At 54.9% G+C, this 16,887-nt stretch overlaps 2 protein-coding genes across 3 annotated transcripts in view; both read right to left on the minus strand.

Moving 5' to 3' along the window:
* Window positions 1-16,887, minus strand: part of LOC311185510 (keratin, type II cytoskeletal 6B-like) — a gene marked incomplete at both ends in the record, with an annotated part of 110,172 nt that overhangs the window by 63,572 nt on the left and 29,713 nt on the right. The window lies entirely within an intron of this gene.
* Window positions 6,375-14,525, minus strand: KRT72 (keratin 72; the record flags this gene model as incomplete). Of its 2 annotated transcripts, XM_084256366.1 has the most annotated exons (9): window positions 6,375-6,565; window positions 7,286-7,320; window positions 7,909-8,129; window positions 9,372-9,497; window positions 10,054-10,218; window positions 10,936-11,031; window positions 11,336-11,396; window positions 13,127-13,341; window positions 14,067-14,525. In XM_084256366.1, the coding sequence occupies 9 exons, from the start codon at window positions 14,523-14,525 to the stop codon at window positions 6,375-6,377; spliced, it is 1,569 nt and encodes a 522-aa protein (XP_084112492.1). The 2 variants fall into 2 exon arrangements, with proteins under 2 accessions (XP_084112492.1, XP_084112493.1); XM_084256367.1 differs by lacking the exon at window positions 9,372-9,497.

Consider the following 16,887-nt stretch of genomic DNA (forward strand, 5'->3'; position numbering starts at 1 on the left):
AGTGTGGAATCATACAAGGATCCTGAGGGGAAGAAACTTCACAGGACCAGTGCTTTGTGTTAAAGATCAGGCTCTGCGTCACAAGAGGAGTACTTGGGGGAGACCAGCCCCCCAGGAGGACTGAGGGATTTGAGCCCACATGCATCGTCACCTCCTGCCATCTTGGCTGGGAACATCCCAGGAGGGTGGGGGTGCTTCCCACCGGCAGCACACACCACGCTGCAGGGAACCACACAGCACCTGCCAGAGTGATCCAAATTGGACACGACCAAATTCATGTCTGCTGGGTTTGAGGGTTGGGGAGTGGACACTAAAGGCCATTTTTCCTTGCCCATTGGCCTTTTGATTACTCCTGGACAAAGGAACAAACTTTCTGTTGATCACAGTCATTGACACGGAAAGAGAGACATGAAAGATTCTTTTTTAAAAAAAGGTTTATTTTATTTATTTATGCATACAAGGGCTGGGGTGTAGGCCAGAGATGCAGAGGGGTGTGAGTGTTCCCCAGAGATAAAGTGGGGAGCAGAACAGGCGGATCTACTGAAATACACTGCTGAGGGGAGCAGCGGGAGAGCCAGGAGAGGTCTGCTGCACCATGTACGTTGCTCCCTGGACAGAGATCAAACTTGTGCTGCAGTGACTGCCAATAGCTTTATAGTGCTGAGGTTTAACCCCTTGCACCACTAGGGAGGCCTGCCCTCTCTTGAGAGATTCTTGAGCTAACTTTGAGGAGACAAGACTTAGGACAAACCACGTGAAAAGGACCAGAAACTGGGTTCTCTGACTTCCATTCAAAAATGAGCTCATTTGCAGGAACAGGATGCTCTTGGCCTGCCTGAACCAGTTTGAGAGAGGCCTGTTTTTCCATCCTCCCCAAAGTTAGCTCGAACAACACAGTCCATCCACTTTCTCCCATCCTCTCCACACATCCCGCCCCCCCAACACCCTTCACCTTCCTGACATGAAATTCTCAGTGTCGAGTCCAACAGCAGACAGACCAGACCCGACAGGTGGGCAGGGCCTGCTGCAGTCTGGGGCTCTAGACAGGGCTTGGGGTTTGGTGGGAGGGATGTGGAGAGCGTGAAGCCGGAAGTTATATGCTGGCAAGAAAGGAAAAGGCAAAGAAGACACAAAAAAAACACCCCGGACAGGAGATTGGGGAAAGCAACAGTCTGTTTTGGTGGGTAACCAACTGTCCCGGTTGGCCCAGGACTAAGGGGTTTTCTAAGACATGGGTCCTTCAGTGATACAACCTGGATGGTTCTGGAAAACCTGAACAGTTGATGGCCCTAACATTACCCTCCATTGAGGAGTAAGAGAATTAAATTCTCCTGTCATGGGCCACCTGGTGGCCTAGGGGTTAAGTCTCAGCGCTATCACCACTACGGCCTTGAGTTTGATCCCCAGCCAGGGAGCTACCCACATGGCACAGCAGACCTCCCCTGTCTTGTCCGCTGCTCCCCTCAGCAGTGTATTTCAGTCAGTCTGCCTGTTCTGTTCCCCACTCTGTCTCTGGTGAATTTTCTCACACCCAGCACCTCTGGCCTACACCCTAGTTCTTCCATGCAAAATAAATAAATAAATAAATAAATAAAATTCTCCAGTCATTTGTAAGGGTCATTGAAATTAATTTCTCTGAGTCAGCCTTTGCTGGAAAAATTCATGGGTGTCTCTTTATTTCCACTTATCCCTCTCCCCCCACTTCCAGCACAAGTGCAAACACGATTTCTCCAGATTATTGAGAACACAGGCAGCTAGATGCATCCGTCTACATTCAGTTCTGCTCTCATTTGTTGAATGCCTGTTCTGTTACGAGGCTCTGTGCTGAGTGAAACCCCAGGCAGGCGGAAAACGTGCTCAAAACCCCATTGCTCGCACTAGCTCGGGATGGTGAGCCGCTGTTATCAAAGCTCAGCAGAGGGTTTTCAGCGAAGCCTGGTGCTGGATCCCTGTCACTGCCGTTTTTCTAGAACTTGCTACCACACAGCTTGGAGTCTCTCCACAAACACCCTACTTGAAGGCAGGGCTCTCCCAACCTCCTCTCCTCAACACCAGTTTCTCCCTCCTTCTCACCGCTGCGGCCCGGCTTAGGGGGAGCATGACGCGCCTCTCTCCCCAGGAGAGAAACTTCAGAGCCGCTTAACCAAGGGTTGGCGAGGTGCCTCCATGCCAGTGAGAAGAGGCGCCCCATCCTCTGGGCAGAGGCAGCCCCTAGCTGGGCGTACAACTAGACCTCAGTCCCCACCTGCCCCGCCCCACAGGGCCCCGAGGCTGGCATAACCCACCCAGCTCTTGGACAGCCCTGGGTGGTTTGCTGACTGTAAGGGCAGGCTCCCCCAGTCTGGCGAGTGGGAGCCTCCGGCTGCATGCTCTCTCTCCCCAAGGGAGGGCATCAGTCTCCTGGAGTCCCCCCAGTTTGCACCTAGACCCCCCAGGCTGGCTGAGCTCTGTCTCTTGTGTCTGAGCCAGGGGGGGAAGAGGATGGTTTCCCAGGTCCCATCTCATGGTGCCCCCGGGACTCCGGCCACCGGAACTCGGCCCTGACCCCTTCCCTCTGGCTTCTGGTTTCCCTTCCCAGCCAGGTCTGTCTTCGCCTGCAGCACACCAGGGCTGCGTCTCAGCAGCTCCTCCGTCCTTGTCTCTCTCTCTCTTCCTCCTCTGCCTCCCACAGCCTTTACGACTAGACAGACCCCTCGCCCTTTAGTGTGGCTCAAACATTCTCTATTTCTCTTTCCCTCCTCCTTTTTTACAGGAAAAGCTCTCTGGAAGCTCCAACCCCACCCGCCACCTACCCAGCCACCCCAGGGAGCTGCGCTCAGCCCCAGCGCAGAGGTATGTGGAGACAAGCACAGTCTTGCTCAGGGAAGGACGGTTTTCTTCCATTTGCTCCTTTCAATAAAACCAGCAGCACCCCCTCCCCCCATTCTATGCTGCTCTACCAGGCTCCTTACCAACAGCCCTCCCTCCGCCCCAGCCACTTCTAGAAGCCTGTCAGGTGTTCTCTGCTCCCCCAGCCCCTTTTATCACCAGATTCTTTTTTTTCCTTTGTGAAAGACGGCAGAGTCTGGGGGAAATGCCTTCATCTTTTGATCATGACTGAAGCTGGGTGCTGGATCCGCCTCTTCCTTTGCCCATTTCCAAAGCAAACACACGGGGCTGCTTGGCGGGCTGTAATTAGGCCAGTCATCGCTAATGACTTGCTCTCTATCTCTCAGGAGAGCAGCCCTGTCCACACAGGAGGCAGAAGCCTGGCCCCATCCCCAGGCCCTCCGGGGGGGAGAAGCCGGAGGGTGTGCTGGGCAGAGGGGGCGCTGCCTCAGCTTTGGGGGCAGTGGCATCCCCATGTCCGTGCCCACATTGTAACTGAGCCTGCAGGGTCCCGGGGGAAGGAGTTAGATGGGCGGCAGAGCGGTGGGGAAGCCCCAGGAAGGGCAGAACACTAAGGGGCCTGGACGAGCCCAGGTGAGGTAGGAGGTGGGAGGAAAAAATGTGAAAAAAGGACATCCCGAAGATGTAAGGAATAAGCGCTCAAAGAGAAACAACTAGAAAAGGCTGGGTGGGTGCGGAGGTGTGGCTGGTCCTAGGGGGGCTACAGGCTCAGCGGAGGGGAGGGTGGGCCCAGGCTGAGCCAGGCCTTGAGGTGCGCCTCCACGTTCCATGAAAGGCATTTCCATCCAGCCCAGCCCGGGTGGAAGGGATGAGTTACCTGCTGGCTACAGGCAGCCTCCTAATTGCTGTACGTGGGGAGTTAGGGGGGGACAGGGCCTCTAAGCACCACCCTTCCAGGAGAAACCTGCACAGACTTCGGGGCTCAGGCAGCTGGGGCTCGGGGGACCCTCAGCCCTGACACCGGAGGCCGGTCGCATGTGCTCCGCCACCCAGCACTGAGCGCACAGCCAGCTCCCTTTGAAAGGTCTGTCCAGCTTCCCTTGCAGAGAAGAAAGCCTGGAGACCAAGTTCCCCTCACCCAGTGCCATGGGCCCCCCTGAGGCAAATGGGACTTCAGGTCTGGGCACCGAGGTGTGACACGCAGAGGCGGGTTGTGAAACGAGGCTGCAGACCCGGGGAATGGGGGAGAATGTGCTGCCCACAGGTGTCCGCGGGCGGGAGCCGTGGGCCGCTGGAACCAGGCCACACCGGCTCCCAGTTAAGGGTAAAGGAAGAGGGGGCAGCTGGAGAAAGCGTGGGCGCTGAGAGTCAGGGAGGCCTGAGAGTGACCGGCTTGGATCTACCGCGGAAGGCTTGGGCACTGTTGGGGGGCAGCCTTATCTGGTGCTGCACTTGGAGTTCCAGCAGGAAGGAGCTGTCTCCCTGAGAGCCCAGCAGGAGATGGGTGGGCTGGAAACAAGAAGGAGGGACTTAGGTGACAAGCCTCTGGGACTGACATCTCTGTGGGGGTGTGGCATGGATGTGTGGGGGAATGGGTGGGGCAGGGCAACAGAACGTGATTGGCAGGAGACCTTCACCATCTCTAGCAGTGCTGGGGTTATGTGTCAAGTGTGTGTGTGAGGGTCGAGGGACCGGACTATGAGCAAATGGCCTACAAGAAACTGTCACCTTGTGGGCGGAGAAGTGGTAGAGGTCCTGGAAGAGAAATCTGGAACAGCTGGCAAGGGCAACTCAAACCTCAGAGCAACTGCCAAATGTGACCTGAAAAGTCTTTAAGATACTCCATGTCTCCAATAATCCCTGTCCCTTCCACCTCCTCCAGGAAGTCTTCCAGGTTGTATGTTTCGCTCTAATTTCCTGCCTCCCTCCCTCTGCCTCCCCATGCTGTGCCTTGCCAGTGCCTCCATTTATGGATCATCTACTGCTAACAGAGAGATAGATGGTAGGGGTGGGGGGAGAGAGAAGTCAGAGCCTCACACCTCTCCCCCACTCCCCTGCAGTGTAGCCAGGGCAGGGATTGCAAACAGTGCAGGAGGGGCCAGGGAGGGCATTGTGGAGCGGTAGACGCTCTCCCTCCCAGGACCTCCGGATCGGCACCAGGATTCTCAGGTGCCCACTGAGAACGAGCTGTCCGAACACCCTTAGTTCTCTGACTAGAGGTGCGACCGTGCAGGCGATGGCAGCACCAGCTCCCCTCACCTCCTGACAGAGGAGGGAGAAGGGAGAGAGACAGGAACCAGGGCCTGAGCAACATGGAGGCCGAGGCTGGCCTGGACATGCTAGGGAGCAAAACAGCATCTGCTCCAGCTGGAAGCTCCGCAATGGGCACTGAGCCTCTGCAAGACCAGCCCACACCCTCTGCCTTGTCAGGAGCCTTTCTTCCTCCGGGTCACAGGGAAGGAAGGTGCAATACCCGGGCTTGAGGGCAGAGGGCAGTGCATGCACAAAATACAGGCACCTGGGAGCTAGTGCTGCTGCCTGCCAATTAGCAGCAGCTGCCTGGATGGGAACGTGCTTCAGAGGTAGGCCCAGCCCTCCCCCTCGTACTTAGCCACCTCAGCCAGGTCTCTGGGCACAATTCTGCTTTGGATCAACTGATAATGAGCCAGTGCACAACTGGCAAACACAGAAGCCCCATGAGTGTGCATTAATAATTATTATACTCACAACTGGTACCTGGTGGCTGCAAAGTGTTAGTCCAGGCACTGTATTACTTCCATTCTCCCTTTTCATATATAAAAAGAGGGGAGACACCAGCTGTAATATAGGGGCTGTAGCCGTGGGGCTGAGAACGCGGGCAGAGCACTCAGCCACCCAGGACTCCATCTGCTTGTCTATAAAATGGGCCTGTGGGGCGCGCTCAGTGCGGGCGCTGTGTGTTGGGGGGGGCCCAGAGCCAGCCCTGAGCTCCCACGAACCACTCTTTGCTGTTGCCTGGGAGCAGCTGTCCTCAGTGCCTACCTGGCCAGAACCAAAGGCCAAAGATCCAGGTTGGGCCAGGGACCCAGAACCAAGCCAGTTAGACCAAGGGAAGCTGGACGGGGCCAGGCAGCTGTTGGCGTCCTGGGCACAGACTCAACAGCGAGGAGTGAATGGCATCATCGTTTATTGTGGGGGAGCAGAGAACTGGACACCACCCCATCAAGGACAAAGAGGGCCCCTTGGGCGAGAAGGTCCAAGAAAGGCATGGGATGGGGCCTTGCACCTGCCCACGGGGAAGCATCCTGGGCATCTCTGCGTTCAGGGGCAGTGACCCAGGGAAAGGGGCCAAGCAGGGGTCACCAAGACAGCCCGTGACTGCACTTCCGCATCAGAGCTTCGTGGGCCGAGGACAACAGGGAGAGGGGACGGGCGCTGGATGGAGGTTAAGGAAGAGGCACTTCCTGACTTGGGAGGCACCCTGGGGGCGGAGACCCCACAGCAGGAGGAGGAGGTGGAGATTCTGGAGGTTCGCAGTTTCTGCTCCCCGAGCCAAGCACGGGGAGTTATCTGGAGGCCTTTTTGGCCGCACAGCTGTTGCCCGAGTTCTTGGTGAGGGGGTCCTTGAACTCGCTGCCGCAGCTGCCCTTGGTCTTGACTTCGGCCACTGCAGGTTTGTAGCTGTAGCTGCTCGAGGCGCCAAAGCCCATGCTGAAGCCAGCGGCTCCCTGACCGGCGCTGGTGTTGCTGATGACAGCTGGAAGGTGAGAGAAGACCCGGGCCCCATCAGCCTCCTGGGGCATCCCAGCCTCTCCTGGTTCTCGCCCCTGTGGTGGCTTCAGGGAGAGACAGAGTCTCTCCGGTGGGTATTTTTAGTTTACCAAGAGGTCTTCACTGTACTAATCGTTTTTATGTGCCTGGCCCCAAATATCTGGCCTTTCCCTAACTAATTTGTGTCAACCTATCAGTACAGACTTCAAGCTTTGCTGGGCTCCATCAGTGAAGCTCCCCAGTGGGAGGGGAGGCCTTCTGCCGCTGCTGGTGGCAGCCCTGCCACTCCTAACACAGCTCCTCCCTGCGCCATCACTGACTTTCAGTCTAGAGAAGTTTATTTCTGATTTCTGCATCCTTCAGCCTTCAGGCATCCCTCCATCCCTCTTAGTGACATCAAGGGCCTCTATTTGGGGTTGCCCTAGACAGAAATAGAAGGTAGCCACAAGCATCATTCCTACAATGGACTTTTGGATTATATAATGTTGGGTATCATTTGATCTTGTACTTGTATATTTCATGACATTATTTTTCCCTCCATTGCTTCTCCTGGGTTACTGAAGCCAGCTTCCCTTTGTGTCCCTAAGTACCCCCCGAAGCCACTCTCTTATGCTGTGATCCTGATTCCTTTTCTCTGTCATGGAAATAGAGGGACTCAGACGTCTGGTGAGTGACCAAGGGCAGACCAGGTCCTGCAGATACTTACAGATGCTGACAGAATTTGGATATTCACCGGACATCCTGAAGAGGGAGAAGAAAAGCAGATTGAACCCCAGCAAAGCATCACCCCATTTATTCAGGGAGTCACCTCTGGAATTAGCCACTCCTCTCAGAACGTGCCCCCTGCCACTCCACCCCAAGCCCCTGTCTTCCTTTACTTGGGAGAATAAGATGCAAAACCTGGTACAAGGAGCCGGCTCTCCAGCCAGGTGGACCAGGGATTGTCTGATATGTGGGATCATTGTGCCTCCCCGTCCCTCTAGTAATGCCAGTGGTCTTAGACAATTAAGAGGCCTGAACTCACTGGGCCTTGAACTTAGGTGACCCTGGAGGTCATCTGCCCTCTCTCCCCCCTTAAGAATGTATCGCCAAGGGCCAGGAATGCTATTTCTCAACCATTGTGGACGCTCCTACTTCCTCTCCTACCACCTCCTTGTTTTTACAACTTGGTCCTCCGTGCTGTCAAAGTTTCATCTTTCTTACTGCATCATATCAAACCCATCCTCTCTGTGGCTTTATCTCAGCTTGACCCAAGCAGAAGCCACTGTCTTCAGCCTTCTTTCTGGCATAGAGAGGTGACTGCTCCAGACAAGGCACTGCCGCCCGCACCTGCACTCCTCGCCCTCCAGCAGCTTGCGGTAGGTGGCGATCTCCATGTCCAGGGCCAGCTTCACGCTCATGAGCTCCTGGTGCTCCCGCAGCATCCGGCCCAGCTCCTCCTTGCTCAGGTGCAGGGCAGCCTCCAGCTCGTCCAGCTTGGCCCGGGCGTCCTTCAGGGCACAGTCCCCCCGCTGCTCGGCGTCGGCGATGGCCGTCTCTAGGTTGGAGCACTGAGGGGCGAGAGGGTACAGGCCTGAGTCAGGCTGCCCAGACAACCTCCTCTCAGTTCTGACCCGTAGTAAGTGCGTCGAGGTGCTCCTGGTTTCTCCACTTTTGACTCGGGGTACAGTCCACCAAGCTCACGCCTTAGCATGTGAAGGTGGCACCTCCTTACCTCGGGGGAGAAGCCAGGGAGGCAGAGAGCCGATGGACTACCTAGATATGTCACCACACTCTCTCCCTGCTGGTCTCTAACATCAGCTATAAGATCCTAATGCCAACCCTGAAAAGAGTCCCTGGTAGTTGCTTTCATTTTGCACCATAGTCTAAAAGTTGCTTTGTGTGGCTCTGTAAATCATAGACAAGAAACTGAGGACTAATCAAGTTCCTATCAATAAGACATGTGCTCAGTAAATCTGCCACACTGAGAGTCTGGCCTCCCCAGCTGTGTGGAGAGTCACGCTACCTGGTGCCAGCCTTGAAAGGAACTTTGCACAACTGGCAGGACTCACCAGTGTGCAAGCCTCTGGCTGGTAGGAACAAACATGAGACTAGCAGAGGGAGCCGCAGACAGAGCGACTTGACTTGCCGGGAAGCTGGGCCCTTAAGTCCCTGCGCCGGCCTCCACAAACTGTGGGAAACTCCTGGGTTTGCCTGCTGGGAAACCCCAAGTGTGGCCTCCATAATGCACTCCCACAGTGAGGGAGCTCAGTACAGTGGCCTCCAGGACCCCCACAGGGCAGGGCAGACAGAGCAGAGCCTTGGGCCAGCTCTACTCCTTCCTCAAGTCCACTGCTGGGCCCGCCTCCTCCACAACCGGGTCATCATGGGAAGCTTCCAAAGAGCTCCCCTTTATCTACCGCATCGAACCGCCACTGCCCGGCTTTGAAGGCCGCTCACAAGCCTCCCTCCCTCCCTGGTGTCGGCCAGTACCCACCGGGGACGCGGCTCCTCTCTCTCACACATGCCACCTGAGGCCCTGCCCCTGCTGGCTCCTTCACCAGACGCCTCTCCCTCCTTTCTGCCCCCAGCTCCGGGGTAGTCCCAGCTCCCACAGAAACCCTCCCGGGGGTGCTCATTCAGCCCGAGCAGCCCCAGGCCCCTCGAGCGCTGACACCGGCGCTGCACCGGGGCGAGGTCCACATCCTTGCACAGAGGCCCAGACTGCCCTAAGTTGGGGCCTTCTTACCCCTTTTCCATGTCTGGTTTCATGCAGATTAGTGCTCCGCAAACCTGCAGCTGATTCCTCTCACCTGCTTTTTCACGTTCCCGATCTCCGAGCGGATCCTCTGGATGAGCCGGTTGAGCTCCGAGATCTCAGCCTTGGTGAGCTTGAGGTCATCCCCCTGGCGGCCGGCGGTGAGCTGCAGCTCCTGGATCTGAGGCGGGGGTGGGAGGCGCACAGGACGGGTGAGAACTCACCTCTGGAGGGCGCGCAGCATGGGGGGCAGGGGGAGACCATGTGCCGTTCTCATGGTTCTCACCGGCCAAGCAGGGCAGGCCAGGCACAGGGAGGGGCGGCGGCGAGGGATGGGGGAGAAGGGGAAAGACCACCCTTTCCCTCTGCCCCAGAGCAAGGACCTCAGCCGTGGCGGAGAGTGAATGTCCTTGTCCTCATTGACAAAGTTGGAAACAAGAAGAAAAGCCATGGATGCCCACAGAGACAGCGTTAGGGCTTTATACGGACATGATCGTGTGGCCTCTGCGGTCAGCCAGGCCTGTGGCAGGGCAAGGGTTAAGCCCCATACGTGTACTTGACTCGTCCTACACTGTCTGAGCTCCCTGGACCCCAGGGAGGTGTTTCCACAAAGCCCTCTCCAAGATGAAGGCGGTCTCTGTGCAGTCCAAATGCACAAGGGTACACACACATGCACACACGCACACGTGCAGGGCACAGCAATAAGCGCACGCTCGCACGCCTGGCTCCCTGCTCACCTTGGTCTGGTACAACGCCTCGGCCTCGGCCTTGCTTTTCAGCGCGATGTCCTCGTACTGGGCCCGGACCTCGTCGATGATGCCGTCCAGGTCCAGGTCCCGGTTGTTGTCCATGGACAGGATGACGGACGTGTCACTGATGTGGGACTGGAGCTGAGCAATCTCCTGGAGGACATGTGGGGATAGAGCTAGTTAGGGGTCTCTATGAGCAGGTACTTCTTTTGGGCCTCCCTGGCACATCCCCCAGCACACACTTTCTGCCTTTCTTCTGCCTCTGAACTCTGCCTTTAGCAGAACCTGCCAGTGCTGGTGCCTGCCAGGTGTCAGATGATCACGGTGGGCCCTTGGGCTTGGTGTGGACCCCTGCTCCATCACGCACTGGGGGTTGCCCCACTCCACCCCACTCTCCACAGCAATGGCCAGCTTCACCATAGAATCAAGTTTGACTCCTTCCGTGGCCCTCAGAGTCCTCAGGAGTCACCAACAGCCTCCCCTTCACCAGGCCACTCATGCTTTAGTGCAGCTCAGACCTTTGCATTTTATTTGCTCTGCTCCTCCTTACTGAAGCATCGTGCCCGGTCAGCACCCACAGAGAGGTTCCTCACCTTTCTCCAGGTCCCTTGCCTGCCATTCCTCCTCCATCCCCCCACAGCTCATCTACATGCTGTGTCCCTTCCAGACTGTGAGTTCCTGGAGTAATCACTTACTCTCCATCATGGTCTCTTCAAAGCCTACCTCATTGCTCAGCACATTGTAGGGTCTCAGCAAATGTCAGCGGTACTGAGGGGAAGTCTTCCCTGCCAGCACGTGCCCCACAGAACCATGCGGGCTCAGGCTACTCGTAAGAGGAGCAGACCACACGCAAGAGCTCAAGGTCCTCACCCCTTCGTAGAGGCATTTGAAGAATTTGATCTGGTCTGTCAAAGAGTCCACCTTGACCTGGAGCTCCACCTTGTTCATGTAGGCAGCGTCCACGTCCTGGGACACACAGAGGGATCAAATGTCCCCCCTTTGTACCCTTCCTGGCTGCCACAAGGCACCTCAGGTCCCTTTCCCTCCCTTCCCCAGGCCTCACAGGGAGGATACAACCCTGAGGGCAAACCAACCAGTGCTAGTCCCCACGCCAGCTGCTGCAGACTCTGGGAGCAGCATGCACCCCAAGCAAGGCCTGGAGGCAGGAGCTGAAATCAGAATCTCAGTCACTCCTGCCCAAGGGTCTGAGTGGCCCACAGGGTCCCTACCCCTAAGGAAACCTCAGCCCACTCCAGCCCTGAACCCGCACCTTCTTGAGCACCACAAACTCGTTCTCCGCAGCTGTGCGCCTGTTGATCTCCACCTCGTACCTGCAGGGGGCAAGAGAAAGGAGACAACCTTGTCACCAGGCTAGTTCAGTTCTGCAAATGCTCACTGAGCGGTTGGTGACCACTTCTGTGCCAAGAGCTGCAGGGTGGTGGTCTGCAAACTAGGGTCCATGACCCCCGGGGCACGCAAGCCTTCCTAAAGGGGACGTGACAAGGACAGGTTGAAAGGAACCAATTTCCAATCCTCGGTTCAGGTGCGGCCTACCTGTATCTGCCCCACAATGCACGTGGATGGTGGTCAAGTTGATAATTTTTATTTTTAATTTTTTTATACATATACCAGTTTTTAATATATCCAAGACAAACACTAAAACACTAAAAAAATAAGAACTGAAAATTAACTAGTGCCATTAAAATGGCAGAAGCAAATGTACATTGAAAAAAAAAACTTTCTTTACTTAGAATTTATCAATGAAATGTCCTCCCCAGAAGGGCCGTGGTCTGGCCACCGGGTCTCTGCTGGGACACAAGGCACATTAGCCTCCTCGGGTGCAGCTCCTGTGGTAGTGTCCTCAGATCAATTTATAATCTTTAAAGCAGAGCTAGTTCATTAGCTTCTTAAGCCATGGTGGCCCTTCAACTGCTAAGGCATCTAGATGGAATCCATTTGATACATTTGACACCTGGTGCAACTGGATACCTCAAACCATGTAGCCATGATCATTTCAAATGACAATTTACATAATATATCCTTTGCAACTACCTAAATCTATGATTTAAAAAGTCATGTCATTTTATAAATAGCATTTTTTAAATATTCTTTTAGAATATCTGTGAGAAAAAACTTACAGACCACTGCCAGCGTGTACAGTGGTGCTGACACTGCCTACCCCCAGGATCTCATTGTTTTACAGGGAGGTAAATGTGCTGAAAATTCTAGCACAAGGATAACTTATGATCAGCATTTCTTATGTCATAGAGAAATTTTTTATAAGTGACTAAAGACCCATAGGTGGGAAAGATGGTGAGAAATTTCATTTTGAAAATAATAAGTATAGCTAATATTCCTTTTACCCTTCACAACATGCTAAACATTGTGCTAGCCTCTTCACATACCTTATTTCAGCTACTCTACCTGGCCATCCCCACCCCCTTGAACTGTGGCAGAAGGCAGCTCTCCCTGGAAATCCTGCACCTGACAGTAAACTTCCAAAATATCAGCTCCCACTACACCTAGATGTATCACTCCTCCTTGGCTCTTCTTGGAGGGTTTGTTTTCAAGTATATTCTCAAATAATCTCTAATCCTGGGATTCAAGAACACAGATATGCCTCAACATGTAACAGTTTTTAAAACTTTTTATTATAGCTTTAAACTTTGTTCTGGAATTAGTGGCATATCTCATGTTCTGGAAACTTCCTTGAAAAACCTCACTCAGGAGAAGTTCCCAAGCCATCTGGGTTTTCCATCTGGTTTTGAGACAATTCACTCACACACACACACACACACAAACACACACACACACCCTTCTGATCCCCTATTTCCAGTCTAAAACTGAGCACACCATTTCCTAGGTAATTTGAAGCAACAATACAGGTAGATCTCCTCTCTTCCTAAGCCTCTTCCCATCTGGCCTTCTCTCCCTGTCCTGGGAGGAAGAAAGTCGCCATGACATTGGCAAAGGATCTAAGAAGGCAAAAAAGCTGGCTCCACATGGAAACTTCATCTGAAGTCAAGGCCCTCGGGTGGTGGGTCCTCTGCCCTCCACTCACCTCTTCTTGTAGTCCTCCACCAGGTCCTGCATGTTCCGCAGCTCCGAGTCCAGCCTCACCCTGTCCCCGGACAGCACCTCCAGCCGCTTGCGCAGGTTGCTGATGAAGCCCTCATAGATGGGCTCCAGGTTCTTCCTGCAGTTGCTCAGTTCCAGCTGCTGCAGCAGGTTCCACTTGGTCTCCAGCACCTGGTTCTGCTGCTCCAGGAACCGCACCTGGAACCCAAAGGTGGTCAGAGCCCAGAACCCCTATTGTGTTGTCTGTCAAGAGTAGGGAGGGGCTTGAGAAATCAGAAGTGGTCATCCTGGAGGGGATGGGGGGAACAGAAAAGAACAAGACTTGGGGGCCTCCCTGGTGGTGCAAGGGGTTAAGCACCGCACTATGAAGCAATCCACAGCCTCTGCAGCACAGGTTCGATCACCGGCCGGCCAGGGAGCAACCCACATGGTGCAGCAGACCTCTCCTGACTCACCTCCTGCTCCCCTCAGCACTATATTTCAGTCAGTCTGCCTATTCTGCTCCCCACTCTGTCTCTGGTGAATCCTCTCACCCCCCGCATCTCTGGCCTGTATCCTAGCTCTTATATGCATAAATAAATAAACAAATCTTTAAAAGAAAGAAAAGAACAAGACTCATCAGAGAGTGGATTCAGCTTGGGGGGCATCCCCAGCTGGGCCTCCAAGACAAGAAATACCATCCAGTCTAAAAGAAATTGGGGGGTGGGATTAAGCACCACTAAGTGTTTTATAAACATCCAAATTCATCCTCATTACAAGGGGGAGGCAGAGGGAGCCACTGTCCCACATACTGTTTGGAGGAGGGGAGTTGCTGGGAGAGGATGAGGAACTGCCCAAGCTCCCACCCAGCTGTCAGTGGCCCAGCAGGCACCCCTGTGAACACTGGCCCGCGAGCAGGGCCAGGCAGCCGCTTGAGGACCCACCTTGTCGATGAAGGAGGCAAACTTGTTGTTCAGAGCCTTGATCTGCTCCCGCTCCTGGGCGCGCACCTTCTGGATCTCCGGGTCCAGCTCCATGTTGAGGGGGGCCAAGAGGCTCTTGTTGACCGTGACTTGAGGGATGCCTCCGGGTGGACACACGGATGGACACGCGGGCCCCAACCCAGCGCTGCCGAAGACGGTGCCCACAAATCCTGCGACGCGGCCGCCGGTGCCCGCACAGTGGCCCAGGGCATAGGCGCCGCCCCGCCCAGCCCCTGCACTCAGGGCCAGACGCCGGCTGCCCCCCAGGCTGAAGACACTCCTGCTGCCGAAGGCCGCGGTGCCCTTAACGCCAGCTCGGAAGGAGGCAGAGCTGCCGCTGACCCTGCTGGAGATGATGGCTGAGCAGCCGCTGAAGCCCAGGCGCTCCCCACCTGAGTAGTGGTGCAGCTGGCGGCTCATGGCTGCGAGGACGGAGGTCAGGGCTGCTGGCTGCGAAGGGAGGCAAGAGAGGGGCGCACAGAGCGGCTGGATTTGTCCTCCTGGCCCTCCCCTTAAATAAGGAGGCTCGGGGCTGGGCTGGCTGGAGTCAGCCTAATTTGTAGGTCTGCAACATCTCGTAGGCCACATGGGGCCTCTTGAGACCTTTGTTTAGGAAATTATCATGCCTTCTCTGAGATTTTTGTCTCTTCCACCTGAACTCCCCATGAATTGCCTATAAAATGGTCCAGAACCCTGCATTTGCTTTGCTTACCTCCAGCATTATAATAATTTGGCTTCCTTATCTCCACTCACTGCCCTCCAATTACTACGGTTACCACTGCCAAGAATTCCAATGGAAGCTTCCAGTGGGTCTGGCCTCTGCGGTAGAGTGGGGGGACAGGGGGAGGGGAGGTAAAGGGAGCAGATGTCCCCAATTCTTTTCCTCCCTTACAGGTCTACCCCACGGTCAAGAATATCCCGGAGAATCACCTTCAGCCTGCCGGCCCCCTGCTGTTTCCTGGGGCTCCGGGGTGAAGACGTGTCTGTCCCGTGTACCGGAGCTCTAAGAGTAGAGACTACGCCCCATCTGCAGGGACCTTCAGTCTCCGGGGGAGGCAGCGACACACAAGGCCAGGAGAACTCTGGTCACAAGCGCTGGGGTGTGGCTCTGGGTCAGAGCTAAAAGGTTTCTCAAAAAAGCATTTCTGGAATAAGAGTGGGGGACACGCTAGCTGGGAAGGAGGGAAGAAGAAGAAAAGCTAAGACGGCGCCGAGGAGGTTTAGCAAGGTCTTTCAAGGCCTTTTTGGTGGCTGTTTCCCTTAAATAGCAGAAGCAGGGCATGTATCCAAACTAGGGGACTCTGAGCAGGACATCTGCTGCCCTCATGTCTCAGATTCTGGATCCTAATGGGCTGGACCATCAAGGAGGGGTCAAGAAGGGCCAAGGAAGACTCTTCCAACTGGCTGTTAAAATGAGTTTCTAGAGCTTCATTCCATATAAATTCAGGAATATCTTTCTTCAATCTAATCCAATTTGCTTTTCTCCAGGTTAAGTTGCCTTCACTTCTTTTCCTCCCTTGCAGGAGCCCCTCCCTGTGCTGCTCCTCGGGCACCCAGGTGGGGCTCCATTCCAGCATCCTTATACCTGAGTGAGTTCTGGGAATGTGCTGCTTTTCCCGCATCAGATTGACAGGTCCCTCTGGTGACCCTGCCTTTCCCTGCTCCCCTGCTGCTCAGCCCAGGCTTTAGCACCAGGAAGTGAATCATACTGGTGCTTATCACTGTGTCTTCAGTTATACCCTGGAGACTGGACTCCCCTCCGGGCCTCCTGGGCTGGCCAGATGGAACCCGGGGGTAATTGACCAACACAGCCTCCACTGAATCAATCACAGGGCGTAATGACAGCCCAGTTGTTTACCCCATAGGGAATAGGGCTGTGGGGGCACTGGTGAGTAATAGAGATGGCGCCGGCCGCAGATGGACAGATAGAGGAGTCTGGGGTGACCCGGTGGGGAAGAGGGTGGGCTCTTTTGCTGCCTAGGAGAAGAGGATACTATCCTCTCTTTCTGGAGAGGGGAGAAATGTTGGTGTGAATGGGGTAACATTGAAGAAGCTCCTGTACTTCCATTATTTCATGAGATTTCTTTCCCTACCCCATAATTTTAGCCAGTTTTTCTCCCATTAGCACAAGAAAGAGTCTGTTAATTCTGGCCATTGAGAATCAAAAAGAAAGAAAAATATTTAAGTTGACACAGGAGAATGACGTAAGCTTGGCTTTCAAAGTCTTTGGATTCTCCCTTTTTTCTGGAAACTTTCTAAGAAGCTGAGACACCTGTCCTCTGGGCCCGAGCCACATCTGCCCAGGGTTAGGGAAGAGGTAAGATGACCTTTCCTTACCTTCCCATAAGGGTTGATTGGCTGGATGAATCAGGAATTGCTCACCCCCCAGGGGCACCCCTCTCCCAGCCCACGAAGAGAAGAGACGCAGTGACACAGCCGGGTTCCAGAGACATCAGATGTGTGGGCATGTGGGCAGATCAAAGCTGCCCTAGACCTGGAGGAGGGTTCTCACTGCTCCTGCCTTCTGTGGCAGCTCCGGGGTCCCCTTGAGCCTTCTGACATTAGTTCCAGGTGAATGCACCCCCTGCTTTGGTGGACTAGGCCAGAGGTATCGGCCTCTGGGACTGGCGCGCCAAGCATAGGTCAACTGCAGGCAGAGTTGAGCAAATGTGTCGTCAATCAGATGCGTCTTGTTAGCCTGGAGCCCAGCTCTCGGGAGATGAGCAGGCAGCACACAGGGGAGGCGCGTGGCGTGGCTTCCACAGTGTCAGCGGGGACTCTT

The sequence above is a fragment of the Talpa europaea genome, assembly GCF_964194135.1.
Source record: "Talpa europaea genome assembly, chromosome: 15".
NCBI lineage: Eukaryota > Metazoa > Chordata > Mammalia > Eulipotyphla > Talpidae > Talpa > Talpa europaea.